Source organism: Plectrocnemia conspersa, unplaced genomic scaffold, assembly GCF_051122295.1.
Source record: "Plectrocnemia conspersa isolate PC_06_02 unplaced genomic scaffold, ASM5112229v1 ptg000008l, whole genome shotgun sequence".
Classification (NCBI taxonomy): Eukaryota; Metazoa; Arthropoda; class Insecta; order Trichoptera; family Polycentropodidae; genus Plectrocnemia; species Plectrocnemia conspersa.
The window spans coordinates 22,956,066-22,983,662 of NW_028277172.1; the positions used below are offsets into that span (position 1 = coordinate 22,956,066).

Genomic DNA, 27,597 nt, shown 5'->3' on the forward strand with positions numbered 1-27,597 from the left:
TGTGTTTTAATTTTAATTTATTAGACGCACCTCGATAAACTGAGGGTCTAGCTTAGAAACTAACTATGTACACGTGTGCGTCGATTATTGCAATAATCACGAATTGGTCGGAATTGATGTTTGTATTCTGATGCCATGCATTTCTTTGATCTGTTTGTTCAGAGCCTTAGTCACCATTTGATGCTGCTTTACTATGGACAGACCTTTGAAGTTCTCGGCCTCTATCGATACCTGAAAATTATACGTTAACGAGGCTCTCCCTTTTTATATATTTATTTTATAATATTGCCGTACCTCGTACATGGCCCCACAGCCCCCCGAGACGTCAGTCACTTGGATGTATGTCGCCTTGGGAAAGTTTTCTCTGAGGACTTTGGCTAAATTTTCTTCTCCTGCTACATCGGTGGTAAAAAATCTTACACCCGTCGACTCCAAAATGAACCGTCGACTCTGAGGAGTTAAATTATAATGTAAATATCATATGGACAAATTTAGTTTTTAAATAAAATATATTATAATGAAACATGGTTTTTACTGATTTGAAATAATTAAGATTCAAGACCCTAAAACAAGACTGTCAAACTCGATTACTAATAGGGGTCATGAATATAAGATTTAATCTTATATCACCTCGGAAATTTTTGTTTGTGTGGCTTTTCTTCAGCTCCCGCCAATATCCATAAACGAAAAATTTCCGAGGTGATCTTTATTGCCCAGGGCGCTGAATAACTTGAGATTGCTTGAGCAGCAAAAAAGTTTACTGTGGACCGCGAGTTTTGACAGGCCTGCCTTAAAACATAATATTTTATTAGAAAGAGCTCGCGATATATGAAGGGAATACATAACATAACTTGAAAAATTATCATTAAATTAATAAAGCAGATATGAAGGTATGGGAGCCGAATTTAGATTAGATGGCCAAAACTGGTCGGCGCTGGAGTAGCATCCCGTGACCGTTCTCTCTCTCTACCGGCAAGCCCGCAAGGGTTCGGACGCGTGCCGTCGCGCGCGCGTCCCTTGAAATGTAAACAACTGTAACCGTCATTAAATATACTACTGCAGCGGCTCAATCTGTGTCTCATTGCCACCCGCCGTCACCAACAACCCCTAAAAAGGCTTTTAATAGTTGCGTGGCTATTGTGCAATTGTATGTGTTCCCCATTTTATGAATTTAATAAAATGGTTGTAAGAAGCTATTGTTCTTTTTTTGTGCAAATAGTCATCGGAACCTCTATAAATCAAAGTGATTTAAAATTTACGTTTTACTGAACTTCGCGTAAGTTGGTGTTTCTTATGTAATAAATAAATAAATAAATACAAGATATATAAAAAGTTTATTCAATCTTGTGCTTTGTCGATAAATTTAAAGACAGCAATGTTAAAAGGTTAATAATCAAACAATAAGTTTGAAAGGAATCGATCGAATTACATAAATAGACCGGCAATACTGACCCCTTGACAAATCCGGCGCCACATGCTTCCGCAATTTGACAACTTTGGCTTCAACGCGCAAAAATTCGACCATATATTTAATATTTATCTTCCATATTAAAATTTTAAACGACGGTCGCTGCGAGTGGCTGTGGGCGGTAGGCGGTTTATGAATGAAAAGCGTTTAAGGTTGTATGATTTAGTTTGTTTTTCGCTATAGTAAAAGAAAACGAACGGTTCGATAGTCGAAGGGGCAAGCGCATGCGCAATGGAATGTTGTGGAAGAAGAGCGTTCAGTGGGCCGCCATGCCGTGCGAGCGCGAGTCGCCGCTTGAGCTGGCGGCCGACGTGGACGAGCTCGTGGCCGATATAAGCCAAAAGCTGCGCCTGAAGAGAGACCACAGACCGCGGAGAGCGCGCCCCTGTCCCTACGACAAGTACGACAAGGGGTCGCGCAGGGTGGAAGATCCTCACGAGCTGCTGCAGCGATTGATCGACGCCAGGTCGCTGGTGGCCGAAGCCGTGAGGAGGTTGAGGCGCACCTCGCGCTAAATTCTCTGATAAACTGTATTAATTAGTCGATTCCGTTAATCAATCGCCCCTCCCCACCCCCGACCGTTGTTTACTATCGCGATGTTTACACACAAGCCGTAGTGCGCATGCGCACGTCTGACGCGACATATCGCTAAAGATATTGCTCCTCGACGCAGTCAGTCGCAATCATGAGCTGGTCTATGGACGGCGACACTCTGAAGGTGCCCATGGCGCTCTTCGAGAAGAACAGGAAGCGGCTGGCGGAGCGCCTGCCCCCGGGTACCGTCGCGGTGCTGCAGGGGGGCGAGGACCTTCACCTGTACGACACCGACGTCGACTACATCTTCAGACAGGTAATACCCGCTGTACTTTGTTCCGTTTTTGTTTTATCTAATCTGAAACGTACTAGATGAAACTGCATAATTTAAATGTACAGCTTAAGGGTCGACTCTTGAGCCACTTTCACTATTTTAAACTTGATTGCAATGTAACTTTGTAAACAAAAATGTAATTTTTTTCAAACTCAAAATTGGGACATTTTTTCAAAAAATATTTCTACATATAATGACACTAAAAAAAGGTCATCTTTTTTTTTCTTCATTTAGAGATGTTGCAGTGACTAAAAAAGGTTTACAACATTTTTAACCACGTTCCTGACGCTCCTGAATAAACAATAATCATTGCTTATTGTTTATTCAATGAAGTAAAATTACAAAAAAATTGATTTAATAAAATGAAACAAATAACAGTAACTAACGTTTCTAATCGACGTTTTAATTTTGTTTTTTTATATTTTTGAGATGAGTAGATTGACTTTATAATAGTTCATTTTAATGTTTATAATGTTTATAAAATTCCACACAAGACTGGTTAAAATTATACTTAGTTATTATAGTCAACATTTAAAATAATAAATTAACAATTTAGACTTTGAATTCTTCAAAAAGCGTACTGGTTACATCTCACGACTTATTAGGATTAATGATAAAAAAAAAACAGTACTGTAGATATGGTAATATTAATCACTGATAATAAATAGTTGATCTAAATTTAGAATGTTTTCGCAAAAATTAATCACAATGCTATTGTTTTACTATCATATTATTGTTTTACTATCATAATCGAGCAAATATTCTCCATTAAAAAAATACATTAAAATATAAAATTATAGCCCTTTATAACTACTATATACATATTTAATTGGTCAGTATTTTATTAAGCGAATGGTCAGTGTTATTTTACTGTAATGGCCAGTATAAATATTAAATTTGGTCAATAGCTTTGATTATAAAAATTCGGTTATTGCTCTTTGATGTATAATGACTTTCCTAGAAACTGAATACAAATATTTCAGGAATCCTCGAAAAACCAATATTCCCTCTTAGTCGAAAAGGTTCTTAAAATACCATTATAAGAGGATATTTGGTTATTATTCGTTCTTATATCCCAGCGTCTTTCTTTTTGGAGAGTAGGGATAAGTACTCGCAGCATTTCTTCAAATTACTAAAGGGTGCTGTGGACAATCCAACTATTCTAGAGAAATTCCTGTTTTTGGTTCCGAAATTTTTTCGAGAATCACGATTGCGTCCTCTTTTGATAACAGTTGGGACTAAGATGTCCGCACTCGCCTATAGCTGTCAACTACCTGGAAGTAATAAATATATATAAAAATAATTCGGGTTCAACTACCTGGAAGTAATAAATTATGTAGATTAACTATCGTGGGAATAATAAGATAGTGAAAGATAAATTATATTGTTAAATACTCAATGTCCTATTTGTTTACAAATTTTTAAACATTTATTTTCAACTTGTTTATCTTCAGGAGTCGTATTTCACGTGGGCGTGCGGAGTACGAGAGCCTGGTTGCTTCTTGAGCATCGCTGCCGGGACTGGAGTAACTACTCTCTTCGTACCGAAGCTTCCTGAAAGCTACGCCATTTGGATGGGGCCATTGCTGTCGTTGCAGGAGTTCCAGGAGATATACCGCGTCGATAATGTTTACTATACGGATGAGGTAATTATTTTTATGTTACAGATAAATCAGAAAAACAAGTGGTTTTGTGGTGACTGATAATAGTAAAACTATTGCGTTAGTGAATCAAATAATCATATTGCAAAATTAATTTTCAGATAGCCGAGCGATTGGAGAAAATGAATCCGGAGAAGCTGCTCACATTGGTTTGTGTTAAATTTCGTAAAACTCTTCCATAACCCTGTCTATTTTATTTATGAATAAATTTTACAGAACGGCGTAAACTCCGATTCCAACTTGCCGTCTGTCCAAGCCACTTTTCCAGGAATTGAAAAGTAATTTATACTTACAACTTATTAATAAAAACTTAATGGTAATCTATAATGAGTTTTAATCGTTTCAGATTCAACGTCGATAACGTCATCTTGTATCCGATCATCACTGAATTGTAAGTTTTTTTAATTAGTAGTTATTTATTTATTATTTATAATTTAACGTATGTTATAGGCGTGTCATCAAAACCAATATGGAGATAGACGTAATGCGCTATGTGGTCAAAGTGTCGTCAGACGCTCACAAGCAAGTGATGAAGTATTGCAAGCCGGGCCGAAACGAGTACCAATGCGAGTCGATCTTCTTGAACTGGTGTTACGAGAAAGGAGGCTGTCGTAACGTGTCTTACACTTGTATTTGTGGCTCCGGAGACAACTCGGCCATTCTTCACTATGGTCACGCTGGCACACCTAACTCGAAAAAGATCGTAGACGGCGATATGTGGTATGTTTTTGTCACCGCAAAAGTGCATTATCTATTTCAAAGAAACGGGCTATTATTAATTTAATTGCTGTGGCCTATATACTAATGATAGTGTTAGCACTTGATGAAGCTGTGAAAGTCAAGGTCAAGGAGAAGATGAGTTTTAATTCAAATCTACTCTTATAGGACTTGTTACATAAGATCTAATTTATTTAATCTTTTTTAACGTGCTTTCAAGCTTACTTCAGGTGCTTATATTTTTATCAAATCTATGACAAACTGTCTCTCTTAAAAGTACTTATCCAAACCTGAATAAGAATACAATTGGATTGAGTCTTTGTTAACTTTTGAGCCAACATCAGTAGCTTTCAAATTTCTGTTGTCATTCAAATGTATGCAAGTTCAGAATGGTGAAAGAGTTTCTCTTATAATATATTATTATTGAAAATAAATATAATAAGCTAGATTATATATTTTATCTGATTATGGTCCTCAAAATGAGTAGTACTCTGATGCCATATTTATGTTTCAAAATATACTTTTCATTTATTAGTTTATTCGACATGGGAGCCAATTATGCCGGATACGCTGCGGACATCACTTGCTCGTTTCCTGCTAATGGCAAGTTCACCGATGACCAAAAGTTCATCTATAACGCTGTCTTAGAAGCTAGGAATGCTGTCATCAGGTACGTGTACATAATTCATTAATCAAAAGCTAACAGATTAATTTATAATCTAACATTTTTTTAGGGAAGCTAAACCTGAAGTCTCATGGAAAGATATGCATCTCCTCGCGAACAAAACAATGTTGCAATGCCTCAAAGATGGCGGCTTGCTGACGGGCGATGTCGAAGATATGATCAACGTAAGCGATTATCTGTAGATAATTCAGTGTTTATTAAATTCATTGTTATCTACGATCAGATGATAAAGACGAGTGTGACGTACGAGGTAATACAATGTCACATTGTTTCAGGCTAAATTGCACGGAGTTTTTCAACCTCACGGATTGGGTCATTTGCTAGGATTAGATGTGCACGATGTCGGCGGTTATTTGGAAGGTCATCCGGTTCGTCCGGAAGCACCCTTGCATTACTTGCGCACGGCGAGAATTCTGAAGGCCGGAATGTGCCTCACTGTGGAGCCGGGATGTTACTTTATCGACCCTGTAATTATTAATCTTAGTATTTTTTTCAACATCTTTTTTCACAAGATCTTGATACGTTAAAATCTCTTTATATCAATAATAATTATGTATTTTTATTTTGATAAAGAAAATGTTTATTAACAAAGATTTTAATTTTAGCTTTTGGATGCGGCACTAAAAGACGAAGCTCAAGCTCGTCACATCGTACCTGAAGTGTTGAAACGTTTCCGTAACTTTGGCGGTGTACGTATCGAAGACGATGTGTTGATAACGGAATCTGGAACAGAAAACCTGACCATTGTTCCTAGAACGTATGTCAAAGCAAATATTTACGTATCTAGTAATTTTATTATTCTTGACTTTTTTCCATGATTGTTTTTAGGGTTGAAGAAATCGAAGATTGGATGTCTTCAAAGAGTGATTAAACCGAACAAAAGTATTGACAGTTTATATGGTTTTATTTTTATATATTGTTTACGTATTAATTTGGCAGAGGTGGATTTTTTGGATGTATATATGCTTTTTTGTCTATTCCAAAAATAAGTATACGCTTATAATAGTTAATTGTGTGGAAATAAAGACAATCCAATAATTTGCAGTGTTTTTGTTCATATATCTAATTTATAATATACCAATTATCCTTTTAGTAACTTTTACTACTTTAAGGAAATTTTCAGATTCAAGGCTGTATTTCTGAACATATATTATATTTACTTATTGTGAAATGTGTATTACCACTGAAAATATATTATATTTTCACTGGGGTTTCAGTGAAATCATATTCAAATACATTTTCACCGGTAGATATATATTTCTATCAAGAAAATATGGTTGAACTGATAGGTGCTAGTAAAATCATATGCTGCTTTAAAATACATAAAACTCAATTTGACAATTACGAAACGTTCATTTGTTGTTCAAACCCAAACCTAATCTAAACAAATTAATCAAACCCAACTTGACTTGATGAAAGTTCTAAAACTAAATAGTTTTTGAACTTTCATTGGGTTTGGTTTAATTTATTTTAAATATTGTAGAATTTTTGAGAGAAAGAAAACGTTGCTTTAAGGACCTAGTTTTTATATTTGTGTATTTCTGGTATATATCAAGTGTCAACATTAAAACCCAAATATCTTAAAATTGCATTTTGTGTCATTTTTTAAATTGTTATTATCATTTTTTAAATTGTTATTAAACATTTTTCGAAATGTAGTTTTTTGCAGTCCCGTTTATTAACCTACATACAAATAGAAAACGCACCCAATAGCGAGTGAAAACCAGAAGTCACTGTAACAAGAAGTTGAGTACAGATTTAATGAACACGCACAATACAACATAACCTCCTAATTTGCATCAAATTCTGGTATTTCGAGATTGATCCAAAGGGAAAATGAAGCGCAGGAAATGGCTAAAACGTGTCCAGGTGGTCATTTAAGTAAGGAAGTTATAGGAATCTTTGCATTACTGAATGGAAGATGCTTGTTATTTTTATTAGGTGGCGTACCACTTGGCGATATCAAACTTAATATTATGATGCAAATCGTTCAATCTTCCAATAACATCAATTGACCAATCACAAACCGAGAACAATTAACGTCATCCGGTGTCAACTATAGTTATACCTCTTACGAGATCGTTTAATTTTACATTCATCTATTAATTCAATAAAAACATTTGCTCATATCCATTAAAAATGCTTTTATATTTCAGGAGCTTACAACCATTTCATCTCTGAAGACAAAATTAATTGTTCAATATTTAAAATCTAATTTCTGTATTTATAAACATTTTCACACCACTTGACGATCGTGTAAACATATTTTTCGCAAATCGTATGTACATAAATGTATATATTATTAGGTATGGAAAACTTGAAGTCATATAATTTTGCTAGCACATGCCAGATAAATTATATTTTCACTGGTAAAAATATATATCTACAAGTGAAAATGTATTCTGATATGATTTCACTGAAATGACATATTTTAAAAAATATTTTCTGGATCGATTCGATACTATTTTTTTATTATTTTATTTGAAGGATAACCCAAAAATTTCTAATTTAGAATCAGGGACGATATTTCAGCTTTTTGCAGGGGAGGGGGGAGTGGCCAAAGTTGACCAGTCATTTGGATTTCATTTAAATTCATAGTATTTCATTAAATGACATGTATTTTTGGGCAAATGCTCCCATTTGCGCTCCCCTAAATGACGTCCCTATAGGCAGATCATATGAACTTTTTCCATCTCGAACAGCGTGTATAAGCTCGAACATAACATGTACCAAACCCTTCCACTAAAATTTTCAGCAAGAACACCAGATACTTTCGACTTGGGACATACGAGAGTTCATATAAACTCACATCAAGTGGAGCTACGTCGATCATCGACCGAGCCAATTGTACTGCAATTTTATTATCTTTTTTGCAGTATTTTACTATTTGAATCCGATATTAATTAAAATGTTGGAATGAAGTTAAATTATTAAATAACACTATATGTTTACTTAATTGTCAGTTTTTCACGCTGTAACGCTTTGGGTTAACGCATGTAATATGTTACAATAGATTTACTAAAATAAAACGGAACTATTATACTTCGCACGCAGTTTTGCTGCTGAATCATAATTTTCAGCTACGTATAATTAGTTATTTATGGTTCATGGTATAGAGAAAAATGTAACTGCAGCATGGCGTGTCGCTAATTAACTACCATCAATTGTATGCACACGCCAACCAATGTTCAATTACAGTTTTGCGTTTTGTTATGGGTTAACACCGTCACGCGTGTCTTATACGTGCGTCTGAAAGTCAGACTTTATTGAAGAAATAAAAAAGAAAAGCTGAATAGCTGTTGAGCTCTGTCATCTCAGCATCTGTGTTTGTCTCGACGCGATGGCATAAAAATAGAAAGCTGTTGTGAAGAGATAAAAAAGTGAGCTAGTGTAGTTTGCGGAGACGAAGAAAAATAAGATACTAATCGACGTATGTATAATATCTTTATTTTTAGCTTGTGAAGATGTTCAAACTTCAAAGAAGACACCAACGCAAAATTTGTTACTAGGAAATTATACCTTATAAATGCCGATATCTTTTGAAGTATTTATATTAATGATACAAGAATAAAACCAAGGGCTTTGAATTAGCTATAATTTCAGAATTGGCATAACGTATGAAAAAATAGTGTCATTCAGTACTTTATATGCTTGTAGCATCAGCGATTTATGGTATCTCAAAAGCATTTTTATAAAAGCTCCCTAATATCATAAAAAGAAGATGTTTTTCTCTAGTTCTGTATTTAGTCTATATCATTAACACTTGATTTAATAATTCATTAGCATTTAAAATACGTATGTATAGGTTATATATTTGGTGGACAAACATACGCTCAAACGAAATCAGTTTCCCAAACTGTGTGAATTTAATTATGCAACTGTAAAAGATATGACCACCCTTAGTAGAAACGTAATTTTAAAATAAAAACTATTATGACGACGCACAGTTTGATAAACGGAGGCGCGCTGCGCTGGCTTTGACGCAATCTGTTTTGCCGATACGATCTACAAATTACGATCCGAAAAAATAAAATAAAAAAGCTATGCCAGGACCTCCAGAATGACTATGAAACTACAATGACTAAAGCAAATATTACATTTTTATATTACTTAGTATCATAAAAATTAACACTATTTATATCAAAAAATATTTTAAAATCGAATCGCAGTTATAGATAATCAAAAATAATTAATTTAGTATCTTTTAATATTATTGAAAAAATAATATATCTAGGATTTTATTAAGATTATTTTCTTACATATCTAATATTATTATTTAGTCGCTGTTTATCGAATCATTATTGTAAAAATGAATTGATAAAACTATCTATTTCATTTAAAGTATTTTTATTATTCTTTTGTTTTTGTATTATGTATTATTCATTCATATTTCAAGGTTGAGCAACGGGCATTGAAAAATGTAACGTATTTAAATAATTTTATACATGTACTTTAATTTTAGATAGTTTTACTTCATTTTGATATTCTTATGACACTGGAAAGATATTTCTCTCATATCTCTCATATAATATATTTGTCATCTTTCAACAATGAATTATTTTGAGAGAAATGTGCTTTTAAATAAATACTTTGTGCCATAAAACGATTTTTTTGTGCAATATTGCAAGGTAAAGCTTCAGATTTTTCTTCGGAATAGGATTCGTTGCAGATAGTCATTTATTGTTCTTATCTCGCTGGCTCGCACCATATCTGTCCAACAATAATGCACAAACAATTCGTTTTGTGGAACAATTATTTTATATATTGCTCATTTAAATTGTCTTCCTTTTAACCTACAATATTTTCATTAAATTAACGAATGTCTGTATTTTTCTATTATATATCATAATTCTGTTTTATTATATAAACATTAAACTATCAAGTATTTTATACAGAAAAAAACAGTTAATTGCTCCTTATTAATAATTTATTTTTTCGATACCCGAAAAAGCGTAAATAACGAATATTTATTTTATTGCTAGTGCATTGTATTTGTTCAGAGCTGAATGTTAGCACGCGATCGGCTCAGTCGCACGATGTCCGTCATACTGATACTGGTGATTCTCATGGCTTTCGCCTCCGCCCTCATCGATGACTCTTACGATTCTTCGAGGGTAGCCAACGCGGTCGGGTGTCTCAGACAAATCACCAAGAAAGAGTTTAGCTTTAACCCAAGAGGCTTCATGGTTGTCTCTAAGACGTTCAACGTATCTAGAGAAGCAGACGATGTCCAGAGCCAGTACTTGAAGGTGGTACACGAATCTAGGCGCACTGCTGTAATGTCTGTGGGAATTGACGAGGAAGATGTGTCTTGGTATAAGCAGAAACCTGGTGTTACTGACGTATCTCACCACGACGATGGTGACGAGATTAGCATTTCAGTCGAAGAAGACGTCTTCATTCAGTCTCACTTATTTTTCATCAGATTATCTGACTTCTACGTGGTGGTGATCGACGGATATAGGGCCTATAATAGCAAAATCAGGCAGTTAGTGAGAATACCATCATGGAACGCTCGAGCTCCTATGATAATCTATTGCTCAAAGCACACTAGAAGTAAAAGAAGGATGATGATATACCCTCAACACATCTTACATTCGCTCTGGAGTTACCACGTAATGAACGTTATAGTGCTTATACATGATTTTAAAAACCAATCGGTGATTAACGCATATTCTTGGAATCCATACGACCCACCCAAAAGATGCGGAGAGAAGCACCAAGACACATTACCATATGTGCGTCTTTATGATACATGCATCGCTGGCGCTCTGCAAAATAAGGTGAAGCTCTTCCCGAATAAGTTGCCTAAAGATCTTAAAAAATGCCCTATTAAGGTATTAGGAGTCAAATGGCATCCGTTTCTGAATCATAATCGCTCCGATGACAATCCTGGATTTGATCGTGAGATCTTAAATGTGATAGCAGAGAGGATGAATTTTACCATGAAGCTGGATATTTCGATCTCAATCTGGGGCGATAAGCTAGAAAATGGCTCATGGGATGGTGTATTTGGCGGGCTTAAACACGGCTTAGGAGAAATAGCTATAGGAGCCATTTATCCTGATAACGATGTACACGAAGATTTTGATTCTACACTATCATATTTGCAGGACTCGTACGTTTGGGTGGTTCCAAGAGCGCGCGAGCTACCAGAATGGGAGAATCTGGTAGTCTTATTTCAACCCACTATGTGGCTTGTCACTGGATTAGTATACGCACTCTGCTCTTTTGTATGGTATGCTATGTCTAAAGTACCATGGGAATCTGGGATCAAAGATACAGGTTTCGTACTTAGTGCGCTCGATTCTTTGTGTATGAACTTATGCGCATCGATGACCACGAGACCAGATAGCTTATCTTTCCGCACCTATTTCGGATTCTTTTGCCTCTACGGCATGATCTGGTGCACAGCCTACCAGACCAAGATGATCACCGTTTTCACTAACCCAGCATATGAGCGTCAGATCTCTACCGTCGATCAAATGCTGGCAACGAAGCTTAAATTCGGTGGAAACGAAGCTTTCAGGTTCCTTTTTAACAATTCGATCGATAAAATCGAGGATTTCTTCTATGAGAACTATCTCACTCTGAACGTTCATGAAGTGCTAGATCACTTGATCAATTATCGCAATGTATCTGTCCTCACAACCAAGATGTACGTAAGGTATCTATCGGCAACGACTCTTCACTACAACGATGCACACGGTGCTCCTCTATTCTACGTCCTTAATTCTAAAGTATTCTCGTTTCCAGTCGAGATGGTAGCTATCAAAGGATTTGCTTTTCTTGGTCGCTTTAATGAGTTAATCTCGAGGCTCAAGTCAAACGGACTCATCGGACTTTTCAGCAATCGTTTTAAAGAATTTGCTAAAAGAAGCGCAGCTAATCTAGCGAGGAAGGAAGATGTCTACGAAGAAGATAACGAGCAGCGCCTCAACTTGAATCACTTACAAGGCGCGTTTTTTGTATTGATCTTAGGAAACTCGCTTGCAGCGCTAGTTTTTGTTATAGAAACCATTATTTATTGGAGAAACGGTAAGAAGCAAGATAAGCAGACCCAAGCGAATGAAGAAGTAATTATTATTCATGGCATTAGAAGTCGGAAACGAGTAAATTTTTCTCCCAAAGAATATTTATTAAAGCATATTTTAAGTAAAGAAGAACGGACATTCATGCGATAGCTTTGTTGCTTTTTTGTAAATATATATAATATTCTATAAGCTAGAATTAAATATAAGTTCTACTATATTCTGTCTATTGAATCTTAAACGTAAGATAAATAACAATCTTGAGATGTGATATATATAAAGAGCACATTAGAACTAGAAGAAAAAGTATCTACAAAAAACTCATCCATTTATGGGCTTCCAAAATGATTGAAAGAAAAGTTGAATACTATTTCATGAACAGCATGTTACAAAATAAATAAAGTGAGATCGTCTACATAAGCTTTTTCCGAAGTGCGCTATTTTTTCTGTATTACGGATATGTGATCAATATCAATGAAGCCACCAAATAAATATAAGAATTAAGTAAGTGATGAAGAAAGTAAATTTATACACATTTGTTAATTTGTTAGTATACACCTGGGAATGATTACTGAATGCTGATGATGCTGCTGGTGCTGAAGTTTTTGTTGCACCCGGATTTGACTGGCCGGCCGAGAAAATCCGGCCGCATCTACAAAGGTGTTCCATTGCTGACAGTTGTCAGTTGCTAGATAATTTTAGGCTGTTTCTTGTGAGGGTGGAGAGCGTGAGCGGTTGTGTCATCATGGCGTAGGCAATGCAAGCGCCATCCTACGATATCAGAAGCTTGCGCGTTCAAATCACGTCGGGATCACCACTTTTGCGCGAGACTCCAATGGGCGCAGATTATGGGCAGGAGCAGTGAAGATGGTAAACGAGCTCTCTGAAGATGGTAGACTGGTTAATGACTTTTATTTATTTTACTCGCTCCATATTTCACTAAATATTTAATATGATACACGTGAATTAATAACAATTACTTATTAATAAGCAACACGTGTAAAATATTAATTACATAAAATTTAATAATTTTGTAACATGTGTCTATTCGTAGTTGCTATGCGAATTTATGTTATGCAGTTGTTGGTATATGTGCAGTTACCTTTTTGGTTCTGACACTATTACTGAATTTCGTATTTTTTTATATTTATTATTCGGATTTTGTGGATTCTTTATATCAATTCAGAGGCTCTCAATATTTTTTATAAAATTAATATGAAATATTTTTTGCCATCCTAATTTATTTTATACTCTTTAATTTATTAGTATTATTTTTTTACAGAAACCATTTAAATTAAAGCATTTTTTATATGAATATAAGGTTTTTTTATTATTATTTTAGTTATATATCTAAATATATAATTATCTAAAATTGTATCTAAAAGTATATCTAGGTATTTTATATTATCATTTTTGTAATTAGAGAATTTTTAGTAATTGTAATAGCAAAATTACTTTTTTTCTTTTTTTTTTTGATAAAACTAGCAATACATATATACATAAGGCGATAATTTTTAGTTTTGGTAATTTTTAGGCAATCGGAGAATATTTCATTTTCGATTAATTTTACTAATAGGTGCAATAAGACTGTTATTTGATTTGATTGTTTTAACTGTTATGGCATCAGTACCAGGGGATGAGTTCTTTTTTTGTATATCTTATGACATAATTTATTTTAATTTAGTGAAAATAATTTGATGCGGCACCCAAGTATCAAGCATTTTCATCATTCCAGGCTTTAAGGTCAAACCAATCTCACGTATATTCAAATGGCGTCCAATATCAATCATGCTCTTGATTTTAGAACAGGTCAAAATGTTTTGCTATATTTTACTCTCTAAATCTCTGGAATCACTTATATGTTACGATCTATTAGTATGAACCTAAAGGTCTATATATACGCAACTGAAGCTGTTCATAGTTTTATTGTTATATAGTTTCACAATATAGCTCATGACTTTTAGAACAGGTAGATCCATAAGTGATGAATGAAAGAGAAGTATATATATATGTATAAAAGATGATCCAACTTCAGTTTCCGAACTTAAAAAGAAAACATAAATTTAAGATAGCTTCGGAATTATTTTATTAATCGAACATTTGATGTATTTCATTAATTATAAATAATAATATTAATTAAATGGCCGCCTCTGGACCTTTCGATTTAATTTTCGATGACTTTTTCGTACATTTCATAATTTGGCGGATGTTGGTTTTTAGGTGCTCAAACGTTTCGGGTTTGTTGACGTAGACATGACTTTTAGCGTAACCCTACAATATAATCCAACGGCTTTGAATCGCATGATCTTGGCGGCCAGTTAACGTCGCCAAAACGTGAAATAATGCGATTTATGAACTTTTCACGCAAGACATCCAATATTGCACCCGATACGTGTCTTCCACACCAATATCTTCGATTTCATATCAAAAATAATCGGTTATCTTGCGCCTATAGCGCTCACCATTGACTGTTCGAGTCCGACCTTCATCATTTTCAAGAACGTAAGGCCCATTGCCGCCGCCTGACCACAATGCGCACTAAACAGTTACTTTTTGGGCATGTAATGGTCTTTTGTGAATTCAACGAAGATTTTCCTCGCCCCAAATACAGCAATTTTGCTATTAACATACCCAAAGAGATGGAAATGTGCCTCATCATAGTAGTAGATTTTCTTTGAAAATTCAACATCAACTTCCTGCTGCTCTAACACCCAATCTGTGTAATTTTTTTACTGTCCATGGTCTCTGTGTTATCTGAATTTTATATGGGTGTAGATGCAAGTCCAAATACAAAATGCGCCAAAGAGAGCAATAAGAAAAGCCCAAAAGCAATGAACGCCGACGAATCGACAGTTCCGGGTGTTCAGCCAAACTTTCACTTACAGCAAATATTCTTGGCTGAACGGGCGCCACGATGATGCACAGACACCCTATCTCCAACGCTTCCAGTCTCATTACACTTTTTCACTACGTTGCTAAATGTTCGCTCAGTAAGACGATAAAATTGACCACAATCTTTCCGTACATTTTGATATACAGTTCGTACAGATTTGATATTTCTGTAGAACAATTTCAACCCGTTGAGTTGTTGCAAACTAACATTTGACACTTTGAACACGCGTGAATATTGACAGCTGCCTCATTTACAGTGCTGCCTACATAAGGAATTCGAATTCGAATATCATAATTAAGAAATATTAGTTACCTACATATGGAAACAATGAACCAGTTTCTAGGTTTCTTAAAACGTATTAATCTTTCGTTGAATATTGGAATGATAGAAGGCTACGTTTTACAAGCATCTACACGATGGTATGATCAGAAGTAGAATACATAGAAGGAGATCGCATACAAGTCGAACGTCTAGGTGAAGCAGATACTAGGTTTTTCATGAAGAGAAGAGGATATATTTGGATAACAGTTTGAGAGCGCTTCTTGTAGCTCTCCCGCTGAAAAGAGCAAAAAGTGTCAGACTCCGAGGGGGAGCTGTTCTGTTTTGACGCACGTGCGTTCTTCTTTTTATATCCTGTCTGATGTCGAGTATAAAAGTGTCGAGGCTCGCCATCGGACGACAGTGCTCGTCCGGTGCAGTGTTCGAGTGATCGCCTTCGGGTTGTCTATTATAAGACCGCGACCATGGATGAGTTGGCTCGATGTCAGGGATCGGCTCGAACTATAACGAGACACACGTCCCGTCGACGGACCGGGACACTCGTACCGCCCCGAAAAAAACGGATCTTACATAATCCTTCACCTTCGATCGGACTTCGATCAACTAAGTACTTGTGGCACAAGACATGATAAGAAGATAGCCTATCATGAGGATCACCATAGACGTGCTAGGTATATTCTTGAAGATAGTCATCAAGGTAATATTTGTTTATTTTTATCCCTGTATCAAAATATGTATGCATGCTCAATTGGCCGATTAGGGACCGACGACTGTTAACAAAACAGATGTCCAATCAAGGTCTTAGGCGCACTGAAAACGCTCTACGATAACGTGCAGTCGCTCTCGTAGAGTGCAGTCTTCGAAAGACTCGAGTGCTAGATTGATTTTTCCGCAATAGAAACACTCCTTTCACACACATGTGAAAGGCGATGAAATCACGCAGGATACAGTAATTTAGTTATGATTAGAGCTTCCGTTTAACATTGATGAATTGATACAGGTGAACAAGATGACGTTTGCGCCGCTGGTGGTGTCCACGCTGTTCATCGTGCTGACTTCTCTGCTGGCTCACTGCGCCAGGAAAGTAGTCGCCAGATTCGTCAGGGAGCCTTTCGTCAGACTGCTGATGGAAGAGGCGATCGCAGCTGCAGAACTCTGTGGATGCTGTTTCGAGCTCATCATAAGTAAGTATATCCTGTTTTGATTCGGCCTAGGAGTTGATTCTTCGATCGTTATGGTCGATGAAGACGCTTCAAGGCCTACATGATAGTGGCCGATCTACTCGAACCCTGAACGACTTCTTCTAAAGGGTTTAATGAAGTCGGCGACAGATTATGATGATCTTTAGTTTATGTATTAGGTATTTAAAAAACAACGTGTTTATATTAATACTATTTTAAAGTGCATATTTTAGTCTGTATTTTTTATAACAAAAATTAGATTTTTAAAATTTTAAAAATTAAAGTGGGTGTCAAGGTTCAAAGCAGATAACAAAGCAAATAAATTAATCTTAAACTAAACAATGATTTTAGTGCGAGTATCAGGGACGTCATTTCAGATTTTTACAGGGGGGGGGGGGAGCAAAAGTTAATCAGTGAGTCAGTGGTCGTTTTTTTAATATTTCCATTTTGCCCAACAAAAGAGCGCTAAAAACAATTATCCCTTCTCAGAAGGAAAAAATCCACGTCAAAAGCAATAAAATCGTGTCGGAGCCGTCGCAGTGGAAACGATCAATTATATAGCTTTCATTTGAATACTTTTTATAACAATATTACAGCTCACAATAAGAGAGAATCGGATGAAGCATATCTAAACCGAATTTTGACTAATACGAGAGTGCAAAAAACAATTATCCCTTCTCAGAAGTCAAAAATTTACGGCAAAAGCAATTTTTTACTTCTGAGAAGTGATAATTGTTTTTGCGCCCTCCCATTAATCAAAATTCGGTTTGAATATACTTTGACCAATACTCTCATATCAGAAGTCAGTAAAAATATCGGTAAGGATAGCTATTATATTTTTAAAACATAGTTTAATATCGAACTACAGAAAAACCATGCGATGTGATGTTTGTCCGTATTTTTTCTTCCGCTTATTTTCTTCTGAGAGGTTGGGTTAGTTTGTATTTTGAACTTGACCTAATGAAAGTTTTAAAACTATAATTAGTTCTAGAACCTTCATTAGGTCAAGTTAGGTTTGGGTTTGAAAAGCAAATGGACATTTCGAAACTGTGAAATTGAGATTCATATACATTTTAGAGCAGCATATAATTTCACTAGTGTCTATCAGTAAAATTATATTTTCGCTAGTAGAAATATATATCTATTGATGAAAATGTATTTGGACTTCACTAGGGAAAATATAACTTCACTGAAAAATATATATTCACTGTAACATTTGCGCGTTGCATGTAAATGTATATATTACTATGTTTGGAAAAGTTAAATTCATATTTTACTAGCACCTACCAGATGAATTATATATTCACTGGTAAAAATATATATCTACCGGTGAAAATGTATTCCAACATGATTTTACCGAAATGATATGTTTAAGAAAATATTTTCGGAATAGATTCAAAACTGTTTTCTTAGATTTTCTTTGAAGAAAAACCGAAGAATTTCTGATTTGGAATTAGGGTCGATTTCAGGTTTTTTTTCACAGCGGGGGGGGGGGGGAGGCAAAATTTGGCCAGTCAGTGGTCATTTTTTATAATATTTCGATTTCATAAAGTTATTCTCAAATTGTTGATTTATATCTGTATTCATGATATTTATTCTTCGTTGAATAGTTCTGCAAAATTACATTTTTATTTTGAAAATTGTAATAAAAATCTTCAGACATCCATAAGCATCTTTCTTTATCTATAAATAGTTTTACATTTTTAGCGATGCAGTATGAAGCTGAAATACTTGATTTGTTGATTTCATTATTTTTTTTCATAAAAAAATTTAACGAATTTTTTTGATGTTCGTATTTATAAACCTTCTATTTTAGGTATTCTTTCCTTTCATCTGGATTCAAATGAGATAATCGTTCCTTATATTTTGTATTGCCATGTCACTTAATACTTGAAGTACGTGCTACAATTGTTTTTAAACCAAACAACACGTTACTTTTTCTCCTCGTATGAAGAAACTATAATTTATTTTCCAATCTTTTTGAAATAGCAGAATTTGTTTTGGTTTTGATGGTGTTTTTAAAAGTGCAATTGACATGTTGTCGAAAATAATTTATAAGTAAATTCAACATAAAGTGGTAGGTGTGTTATAGCATTTATAAACTTGTATGTATTGTCGTGTATTTTTAAGTCGGGAGTCAAGTGATAAATAAGGCGTGATTTTGCTACGGCGGCGTTCCGGCTTATACACAATATAATATATTTTTTTTAATTTCTATCGTGTCTGGGAAATTAGAATAAGAGATTATTATATAATCATAATTCCGATATGGTTTTCCAGATGTTTCTAATGTCACGGAGCAACCGAGTTAGGTCGTGCATAGTGATGTCTATTGATTGTAAACTGTAATAATAGTTCATAAATAATAAATTATATGGTACTGATCATTTCAGTATTGTGTCTCACTACTTATCAAGTAGTTGTTGATTGTTTTCACCCCATTGTAACGCATTAGGCTAACGCATGTCATGTTCCAACGGAAGATTTCACGGCCGCTATTTTTATTCTCACTATTTGATCATGTTGCAAAAACTATTATTTACTTAATTGAATAGAATATATTTTCTCAAAACTCACAGATTAAGAATCACAATATAACTAATTTTAAATAATAAAAAATTCTCGACAAGACCAAAAAAAGTACATTTGCATCTTTATGCATAACACAAGGATTGCTGATAAATGTTTAAAAATTTCATTCAAGAATATTTAGTTTTTACAAATAACATTAATATAATGCATTTGTTTTCAAGTTTAAAATAAGGAGAAATACGTGTATTTATGTAAATGTTTTGATCTTGCTTTCGACGCCATATTAATTAAAAAAAAATATATTAAATTCATTTTAACTCTACTTTCAGTTGCCGAAAACTTTGGAGTGACCACATACGCGATCTATCTATTCTTGTTGACAATCTGGTGGGGCAGCAACTGGGGTGATGCTTCAGCATGTCCTTATACTCATCTTGAAGAGTACGTCGAAGGTACGTGCTTGTCACAAAACACAAAAGAATCAACTGAATTGATCTAATTTGAGTTGATCATCAGGAAAGGCCGATATCCGGACGGTACTGCTCAAAACTATGGCTGAACTCGGGGGCGGTATACTAGTCTTCAAGTACGTCCAGGCTTACTGGGCACTCGAAATTTCCGACACACACAAAGACAAGGCGTATGAAGATTGCAAAGCTGATTTACAGGTCAGTGCCTTTAAAAAAGATCTCGGTTAAAATAATAAGATTGATTTATATTTTGATTGTAGGTACCGATGGTGTACGGAGCCGTAATAGAAGGCATAGCCACATGCGTTTGCCGATTGTCTTCCAAGGCGCTCGGAGAACTTAACCCGAGATTTGCAACAGCCATCGATTCCTTCATAGGCACATCGTTAGTCGTCGCAGGTACGTCTTCGCTCCTAATTCTGATTCGTTCATCCTCGTCGGACTGACAGTAAATTGTGGACTTGCAGGAGTTATATTCAGGGATACGGAATTCTTCTACAAATTCCAAGACTCGTCCAGCAGTTCCGACATGAGCGTGTCCATATCATGCAAAGTCAAATTAGGCCAAGGTTTGGAAGTTGTTGAGCTAGCATCCGTTTTGAGCCTTACCTAATTTGACTTCTTATCGCTTGATCAAAGCATGTTCGATCCTTCTTTAAAAGATTGTACGATTTTAATGAGTTTTGTTTTATTTTACAGCTTTCGACTACTCGGGCGGGTACTTCAATCCGGTGCTGGCTACTTCTTTGAAGTACGGTTGTGAAGGAAACACGTTCGCCGAGCACGCGATTGTGTACTGGATTGGAGCGTGCGCCGGCGCCATATTGTCTATTTATCTGTACAAGATGCCCTTCGTCAAGAACATGCTGCAAGGCAAGGGAAGTGTCAGTGAAGAGTCTGAGTCTATTTGGGGCGAGAACAAAGACGATTAGAAGAGAAGTCACGACTGAATCTATAAAACGACATATCGACATATTTATTTTAAAAGATGTTATTCTTATACAAGTTATTGTGTTGAGGAAGATGAGAATGTGTTCAATCTAGTCATAAATTTATATCAAATGAAATAAAATATATGTACACATTAAGCGATTTATTATTATAAATATAGTATTATAAAAATATATGAACTGTATTAACATATTACTTTATATAAACTCATTGGATATTGTAAATTAATGGAAAGTGTTGCACTCTCCCGCTAGACCAGCCGATCGATAGACAAGCTCCTTCGTTAAAATTGTGCTGGAAAGCTATCACATTTGCCTTTTCACTCTCAATCCCGGTAACATAACAGCTGTAAATATTTAAAAAACATATTTAATATCACACATTAGTTATTAATCTGAATTAGGAAGAGAACAAACCATGGCGTTATTTGAAGTGTGTGAGAAATATGTGTGTTGAATACTGCAACGAGAGGAGACTCTTTGAAGATCACAGCCAAATGGTGTCCTTGCGGACTCCACTGAAGATCGAGCACTCTGCCCCCAGCAATTTTACCATCTTCGAGTTCGACTTTAGTCAAATCCACGACAGGTGCAGCTGCCACTGGTAGATTGTCAACTGAAATGTATTAATACAAATTAGGATAAAGTAACATTACAGAATTACAATAAGACACTTAGAAATGTGTTTTGCGCTACATATTATTAAATATGTACAATGAAAGTATTATTTATGAATTAATTACATCAATACATATGTATATGTATATAAAAAATAAATGCATGAATAATTGGAAAATATACATTGTAGATAAATCTAAAGAACAATTAACACTTAAAGCGTCGGAATCCGATCAACACGCTTTTATGAAACTCGATCTTTAACAGATTCTTACAGACATCCTCGAATATTTTAGGGCACCAAAAGGGATTAATTATATTTTAGATAGTATAGTCTTCTAAAAGATGTTGTTATTATAATTCTTTCCATACAAAATTAAATAATTAAAAAATAATTAGTGGTTCGAGATTTTGTTGAAAAATAATCTTTTCGAATATGCTAATATATTATATAAAAATATGATAGCTATCCTTACCGATATTACTATGGAATTCTAATATAAGAGGGTTGATCAAAGTATTTTCAAACTGAATTTTGGTCTATAGAAGAGCGCAAAACTTATCACTTCTCAGAAGGTGAAAATTCACGTCAAAAGCAATAAAATTGTGTCAGCGCCGTTGCAGTAGGAACGCTCGGTAAAAACATGGGAGATTTTTAAGCTGAAAAATATTCAATATTACTTCACCTGCAAACAAAGATGCATTGGAAAATTTCAGTTCATATATCAGCGTCTCTTCTTCTGTTGCAAATAACAATATTTTGGAGCACGGTGACCAGCACGCTGCTTGGACACGTCCGCCTCTTACTGACCACCTCTCCGCTTGCCACTTTTCCGTTTCCCAAACTCTAAAAAAATGACAATAAATATATCGATTCGACTTATAACTCAGTATTAAATCACAAAGTACCTGAATATAATTCCTGCAGTGGCGGCGAAGAGCCTAGTTCCATCCGGAGCCCATGAAATGTGAGCGACGCCTCCACCGGCCAGACGACTCACTGAACACGGCTCTCCTCCCGATGGATTCCAAACATTGAGTCGACAATCGGCTGCACTGGCGCTGATCAGAAGATCGCCGTCTGGAGACCAACTGAGACTAGATATCGGACGATGACCGGAGCTGAAAATGTATCATTTAATTTCTGATGCAATCATACCACGATAATAAAATCCATACCTTTTCAAAATGACCGCATTGCTCGGCGATGGTTTAGTGAATGTAGAATTCGGATCTACTGTCCACACAATTATGCAACTCTCGCATCCGACTGCTATTTCAGACGCCGAGTTGGGCCTCCACGCGGCGAAAGAGACGCCCTTCTGTGAGCTGCATTTTAAGACTGGTACAGAATTGGGATCCGAGCCAAAAATCCTAACATTATCGTCCGCAGTGACTACGGCGACTTTAAAAGCGTGCGGGTGCCATGCGATGAACCTGACGGCCGAGCCGCTCCAGTCTCTGGTCCTCGAGTATTGTGAAGTCAGCTCCGAGGATGTGTAGCGTGAAGGAGGACGAAAGGCGGATCTTGCTCTGTCGAATGCGTTGATCGCCTTGAGGAGAAGAGCTGCAATACGGGAAACGAGAGCGTCCCGGGGATCTCGAGCCTCGGCGGCAACTTGAACTGCGTCCACGAAGCCTCGCTCATACCAGACGCTCGTGAGTCGTTTTAAGAGTGCATCCTGTACTCGAACATATACAGATAACCCCTCGTCTCGCGTTCCGCTGATCTCTCTGGCGACGTGAATTGATGGATGACGTTCAACCTGAGTTTTAATTAAAATTGTCAAGTGATATATGTATCATATATACTAGAAATGGTCATCTGCACTCAAAGGGTTAATAGATTTTCTTTTATATCAATTCAGATGCTCTCAATATTTTTTTTATAAAATATTTTTTATTTATTTTGTATTCTATAATTTATTGGTACTAATTTCTATAAAAAATCAATTTCATTAACACTATAAATGCTGCATAAAATCGCTACAAACTTATGCTAATGGCCGGCGATTTTTTATTTTTTTGAAAAATCGTTATAACTTTTGTAGTAATCGTTCTATAATAAATATTTTTTTGCATTGTGCGTAAAATTAACAAATAAACATTAATTATATATTGGGCAGCTGTTCTCAACCTTGAACGTTCAGGAAATGATTTTTTTAAAATACATTTTGAGATTTATGGTCATAATTTCACTCGAAACAATAATAAACTGGCATATATACAAACATATGTTTTGAGGTCGTCTCCAGCTTGTATTACCGACGACTGTAAGGCGAGATCAAGGCCGGCTATTCTAGATTTTACTGTCGTGTATCATGTTACGAAGAGGGCCTCCCATTACATATTATTTATGATTTTGTTCTTGTTGAATAAAAGTGTAGAATCAAAATGATAATAAATCAAAGGGACCACCTGTATGTGAAATTGGCATGGGTCACCAACTATATAAAATGACGATTTGACGCAAATGCAACTAATAAGTGTTCCAAATATAAAGTAGACTATTCACTTACATATGTTTAAATAAAAATAGACAGATATAAAAGCTTTATAAATTTATTTATAAAACGAAACATACAAATATACTTAAAATATAATTAAAAAAAAAGAAAAAAATACAAAAAAACTTATGCTATAATTACAAAAAAAATATTACGCTAAAATTACAAAAATATTTGAAACACCAATATTTAAAAAAAATTTTTTTTATTGATTTAAACACAAATTCAAAAAGATTCCGATAAAGAAAACGCGCCTAAAAACGAGCGGTACGAACAGTTCTTGCCCCAAAAATACCTTCGTTTTGTTATTTTATTCTTATAACATATGTGGCACCTTCTTCGTACTATATTGTTCGAAGATATTTTCACCAGCTGGTGTTTATTCAATTCCTTTCGAGCTGATAACCGTTCGATTGGATCAGATATTGTAGAATGAGAAGTTGAGGGAATATCTGCTTCAATATTTCGTTTTTTATCCAATTATTTGCCAACTGTAGTACAAAATCGTAATAATTATATTTTTTGACAGCGTCAGTATTCAAAGTTTGGTATGATCTAAAAGCATTAAAAAAAAATGCACAATTTATTAGGTACAAACCAACTTTTTTTATCCATTTTTTCGTTTTTCTATATAAAGGATAATAACTATGAAATTGATCAGCACGATCCACTCCTTTCATAAACATATTATAATCTGTTATGCAATTAGGTTTTTTATTGGATTGCCAGTTTTTCTGTGAACTTTTCCTGTGTCTATTATGTTTGCATTGTGTATTGTTGAAATCATCAGAACCACTCTTTGTTTGGTAGTTTTATATAATTGTATTAAAATTTCACCACAACGAGCAAATTTGCTCTCCTTTATATTTAAATTTTCCCGTTTTAAAAATAGTGGTAGACCTCGATTCAACCTTATGGTTCCGCAAACTCTTGTTTTATTTATAAGTAATTTTTTCGCTAATTCTACACTATTATTAAAATTGTCCATGTAAAGATGGTGCCATTTATAGATGTAGTCACGCATTAAATCCATCAGTTTGATTCATTTTTTGGGTTGCTCCAGAATATAATTTAAACCCTAAAATATAGGCAGTAACCGAATCGCAAACCATTCTCACGAGTATTCCGTATTTAGTAATTTTACTAGGGTTATATACTCTAAAATTTAGTCTTCCACGCCACGGTATCATTCTTTCGTCTATAGATAAATTTTATCCCGGATTAAAATTATTTTTAAGTTTTTGAAAAATAATCAATTAAACATTGAACTTTGTGTAACCGGTCAGCGTTGGGAGGTATTTCTGAATTATCTGAAAAATGCAAATATTGCAAAATTTGCTTAAACGGCTCATTGTTTTGGAAAAAATTGCCTTTTCAATAAGCTTATAAGTTTAACCTAGCTTTTCTCACTAGTCCCATTATTATAACTAACGCAAACCACGTCTTTAGTTCTGGCACTATTTCGTCATACCACTTTGAGCTTTTTTGTGGAACTTTATATTTATGATAGTTTTGCGAATATTTATTATTTTCATCACATATAACACTGAGAAGATCGTCTCCCAAAAAACACTTCACCGCATCTTCTACTTTTTCACACTGCTGTATTTGCGATCCTGTCATTGAAAAGGTTCATTATTCAATATGCAACCAATCAGCAGGGTCTTTTCTGCATCACTTTCATCATTGCTCGATAAATGCATTACTCGGGGAGTAGTCCTTGTCTTCTGGAAAGAGTCGCCTGAACTTTCTTCTTCTGTGTCAACGGCACTTTCTTCATTGCTGTCGGAGTTTTCGTCACTAGGCACGTCACAGAAATCATCGGCATACTGATCCTCAAATGTTTCGTTTTCCATTCTAAATAAGGGATTGAAAACAAAAAAGAAAATAATAAAAATAAAATTACCTAGCAGCGAAGTATAATATAACAGCAAAAAAACACAGCCCACACTTGCTCAAATTCAACACAGGAATGAATTCTTCCTTAGATGCAACCGGATTTTAAGCAAAGTCAGAAATATGTGAAATACATATGGCATATTAGACGCAAAAAATAAAAGATACATTGTGACAGGAAGCAGCCAAATATAATATGCAAAGGCATGGTTTGTCTTTATAATATGAAACTTCTCCGCCAAATTTCACGCATTTGCTGCTGCTGCTGGTAGACATAAAAAAAGCACCGAAAATATATTCTTCAATATAAATTCTACACAACAAAATTGACAGCCATGTGTTTTCCACAATTTCTTCATTTGTTTTGCAATTTAGTTTATGTCGAAATATTCTCAGATTATTATATTGTAGCGTTAGTGGTTCTTGGGGCTACGTAATTAAACGACCTTTTTTAGAGAGCTGGCGAGGACCTGGGGTGTTAGACCGTTGTTATATGATGAGTGAAAAAAAGAAAAAGAAAAATTAAATTGTATTATACCCAAATAAATGTTGTACTAAAAATATTAAAATTATATGTCTATTCCATAAAAAAATCCAAAAAATATTATAAGTCGATACTATAAAAACGGATATATAACTTATTTTTACACTTGCTGGAGTGACAGACATGCATCACAATACTGATATTTTATAATATTTTTAAGAAAAATCTCAAGTAACACTGTTTATAAGTTTAGATGCTGAATAAGTAAATAAGTAGGTATTTTTCATACTTATTGACTCATAAAAACTGAACTTTGAAAGTTGATTGTTGACTACTCAGATTTATTAGAGACTATACATTTATAATGAGTTGAATACTGAAAGCAAGAGATAGCCAATGAAAAAAATGCTTTGGATTAGAATAATCATGTAATTGGAATAATTTTTACACCACAAAAAAGAGAGTTAAAGTAGCTCGACCACATTATAAAAAAATCTAAATATTACATACGGAAGAAGATAACTGATGACATATTAAATATACATCATCGGCAAATCTACTATTTTTTATTATTTTATTTTAATAAAACTCTCTACTGCTGCAATGTTTCTGATGAGACGCAACTTTTTCTTTTAAACTTGAAAATGTTTATATAAAAATTAGGTACGTAGTCTGTACTAGATGATAGACATGGTTCTGATTTATAAATTATATTTGAAAACCAAGAGACAATTGCGCAGCATGATCTGCAAATCATCTCGAGAAGTACCATCTTTATACATCACAATTTTGATTTATCATATATGTTGACCTTGGGAGCCTTTTCATACGTAATATGTAGATGAAATATTCACATTATAGCATTAATTTTAAAACTAGAAAAGCTTTAATTGATGCATATCTTCACAAACTCTCTTATTGAGAAGCCTGCGTTCACAAAATAAGTATTTGAGTGATATTACTGGGTATATATCATAAAGGAGTACTTGTTTCGATGGTCATCTTAGGTTAGTTCAAGTGCGAAAACGGGGACTCACCGAAGGATGCGCGGGGCGCCCTGGCGTTCCGAAGATTATCCTGCCGTCGACTTCGGCCACTGGGGCCATGTCGCCAGCTCCAGCCGGCGACGATCGAGGAAAACCACCCAGCGAGACCATCGCTCCATACGAACCGAACGAACGGCCGTTGCGGTGTTGCCAGCGCAAAAAACAAGCGCCACCTGTCATTAATTTATTTTCTCGTTTATTTCCGAGCAACCGCTAATCTTTGAGCCGATTTCGATTTCAATTCGTTCTCGTTAACGGTAATTGGACATCGATTCCGACTTTCTTTTTGTTCGATTCGCCCATTATTATAT

At 35.0% G+C, this 27,597-nt stretch overlaps 6 protein-coding genes across 8 annotated transcripts; 4 read left to right on the forward strand and 2 right to left on the reverse strand.

Moving 5' to 3' along the window:
• On the reverse strand, positions 1-2,306 carry LOC148233470 (bolA-like protein 3). The gene is made up of 4 exons (XM_088189933.1): positions 1,667-2,306; positions 1,453-1,580; positions 295-450; positions 1-231 (listed from the first exon to the last, which is right to left on the reverse strand). Exons 2-4 carry the CDS (start codon positions 1,474-1,476, stop codon positions 97-99), a joined length of 315 nt encoding a protein of 104 aa, XP_088046059.1. The 5' UTR covers positions 1,477-1,580; positions 1,667-2,306; the 3' UTR covers positions 1-96.
• LOC148233472 (uncharacterized) lies at positions 1,727-2,306 on the forward strand. The gene has a single exon (XM_088189934.1). The coding sequence runs from the start codon at positions 1,738-1,740 to the stop codon at positions 1,981-1,983; it is 246 nt and encodes an 81-aa protein (XP_088046060.1). The 5' UTR covers positions 1,727-1,737; the 3' UTR covers positions 1,984-2,306.
• On the forward strand, positions 1,727-6,437 carry Dip-C (dipeptidase C). 2 transcript variants are annotated; one of them, XR_015810412.1, is made up of 11 exons: positions 1,727-2,318; positions 3,791-3,982; positions 4,099-4,146; positions 4,214-4,275; positions 4,344-4,388; positions 4,448-4,887; positions 5,031-5,384; positions 5,449-5,563; positions 5,675-5,866; positions 6,005-6,156; positions 6,228-6,437. XR_015810412.1 is itself a non-coding variant. In XM_088189932.1 (11 exons), the coding sequence occupies exons 1-11, from the start codon at positions 2,154-2,156 to the stop codon at positions 6,268-6,270; spliced, it is 1,419 nt and encodes a 472-aa protein (XP_088046058.1). In that variant the 5' UTR covers positions 1,727-2,153; the 3' UTR covers positions 6,271-6,437. The 2 variants fall into 2 exon arrangements, 1 of the variants encoding a protein (XP_088046058.1); XM_088189932.1 differs by having other exon boundaries at positions 4,448-4,717; positions 5,250-5,384.
• A 3,998-nt stretch (positions 6,438-10,435) lies between these two features.
• On the forward strand, positions 10,436-14,752 carry LOC148233473 (uncharacterized). The gene is made up of 2 exons (XM_088190719.1): positions 10,436-12,475; positions 14,651-14,752. The coding sequence occupies exons 1-2, from the start codon at positions 10,436-10,438 to the stop codon at positions 14,750-14,752; spliced, it is 2,142 nt and encodes a 713-aa protein (XP_088046845.1).
• A 1,360-nt stretch (positions 14,753-16,112) lies between these two features.
• On the forward strand, positions 16,113-20,873 carry AQP (aquaporin). 2 transcript variants are annotated; one of them, XM_088189936.1, is made up of 7 exons: positions 16,113-16,299; positions 16,603-16,786; positions 19,645-19,767; positions 19,832-19,983; positions 20,046-20,184; positions 20,253-20,354; positions 20,485-20,873. In XM_088189936.1, exons 1-7 carry the CDS (start codon positions 16,249-16,251, stop codon positions 20,715-20,717), a joined length of 984 nt encoding a protein of 327 aa, XP_088046062.1. In that variant the 5' UTR covers positions 16,113-16,248; the 3' UTR covers positions 20,718-20,873. The 2 variants fall into 2 exon arrangements, with proteins under 2 accessions (XP_088046062.1, XP_088046063.1); XM_088189937.1 differs by lacking the exon at positions 20,253-20,354.
• LOC148233475 (aladin-like) lies at positions 20,860-27,456 on the reverse strand. Its single transcript, XM_088189935.1, has 6 exons — positions 27,278-27,456; positions 22,533-23,119; positions 22,263-22,475; positions 22,040-22,200; positions 21,153-21,351; positions 20,860-21,082 (listed from the first exon to the last, which is right to left on the reverse strand). Exons 1-6 carry the CDS (start codon positions 27,395-27,397, stop codon positions 20,944-20,946), a joined length of 1,419 nt encoding a protein of 472 aa, XP_088046061.1. The 5' UTR covers positions 27,398-27,456; the 3' UTR covers positions 20,860-20,943.
• Between the last annotated feature and the right edge of the window lie 141 nt (positions 27,457-27,597).